Raw genomic sequence first — 1218 nt, 5'->3', positions numbered from 1 at the left:
AACAATTTACACTTCTTAGCTTTTAACCGCAGACCAGCTCTCTCGATACACTGGAAAACAGAACGAAGGTTATTAAGGTGGCTGGAGACGCCTTGTCCGAAAACAACAACATCATCTAGGTATACTAAGCAGCACTTGTGAATCACCGTTCTTAGCACTTGCTCCACCGTTCAAAAGTTGCGGGCGCATTGCATAATCCAAACGGCAGTACCCGAAATTGATACAGCCCGTGGCCAGGTATTGAGAACGCAGTTTTCTCCTTGGCGTTCGGATCGAGCTTTACTTGCCAATAACCACATTCCAAGTCCAGTGTGCTAAACCATTTCGAACCCCCGAGAAAATCTAAGCATCAAATACATGTTGAAATTCGATTAGAAGTGTCCTAAAATCTCGCAGTCCCCTAGCAGATAATTTCGAGGACACGCCATCGAGCAACTGCGTTAAATGGGTGGGTAAGCGCCCTTTCTCTACCGACGTGGCCGCTACCGATGCAATACCCCCGTATCCATTGACGGAGGAACCTCTCGTATTGCACGGAGGAATCCGATTGTCAAATCCGCGTTAAATTTTACTTCCTCCGTAGACAGATTTGCAACCAGAACCCCGGTCCTTTCACTTGCTGCATTCACCACTCCCGGCGTAACACACACAGGGCCCTCCTTCCCGAAAAACTTATACGAGGGTTCAAAATAACCGGTTTCGACATCCAACCCGCCAACCCAATACGCAGCCACAACCATTTGACACCGAGCAGGAACCACAACTTCTCGGGATACTAAAACTTTACGAAAAGGAATAGACTTATTCGTGTTTAAAAGGACTAACTTTTGGTCAATAAAGATCGTTCCGCTTTTCGTGTCTACAACACTGCCGTGGTCTTTTAGAAAATCCAACCCCAATATTCCCGCGGTGTGTCCCAGCTCCCCCACAACAAATGAATGTGCGAGCTCTGATCCATTTACAAAAAAACGAATGTGAGACGACCCTGTCGTAATTAACGGGACCCCGTTAGCAACTTTTAAATCAACATAACAAGGGTCAAGTGTTTTATTCGGAAAAAGTTCATAAAAATGGAATAGACTTATTCGTGTTTAAAAGGACTAACTTTTGGTCAATAAAGATCGTTCCGCTTTCCGTGTCTACAACACTGCCGTGGTCTTTTAGAAAATCCAACCCCAGTATTCCAGCGGTTGTCCCAGTTCCCCAAACAAATGATGT

At 45.5% G+C, this 1218-nt stretch overlaps 1 protein-coding gene across 1 annotated transcript in view; it reads right to left on the bottom strand.

Moving 5' to 3' along the window:
* Window positions 1-10: 10 nt before the first annotated feature.
* LOC113475725 overlaps window positions 11-1218 on the bottom strand; it is a gene marked incomplete at its 3' end in the record, with an annotated part of 3662 nt that continues 2454 nt past the window's right edge. Inside the window, exon 2 of the mRNA XM_026840369.1 lies at window positions 11-50. Coding sequence (XP_026696170.1) covers window positions 11-50 — 40 coding nt within the window. The remainder of the gene's footprint in view (window positions 51-1218) is intronic.

Source organism: Ciona intestinalis, unplaced genomic scaffold (genome assembly GCF_000224145.3).
Source record: "Ciona intestinalis unplaced genomic scaffold, KH HT001225.1, whole genome shotgun sequence".
NCBI classification, from domain to species: Eukaryota; Metazoa; Chordata; class Ascidiacea; order Phlebobranchia; family Cionidae; genus Ciona; species Ciona intestinalis.
This window is presented reverse-complemented; position numbering and strand designations above follow the sequence as displayed.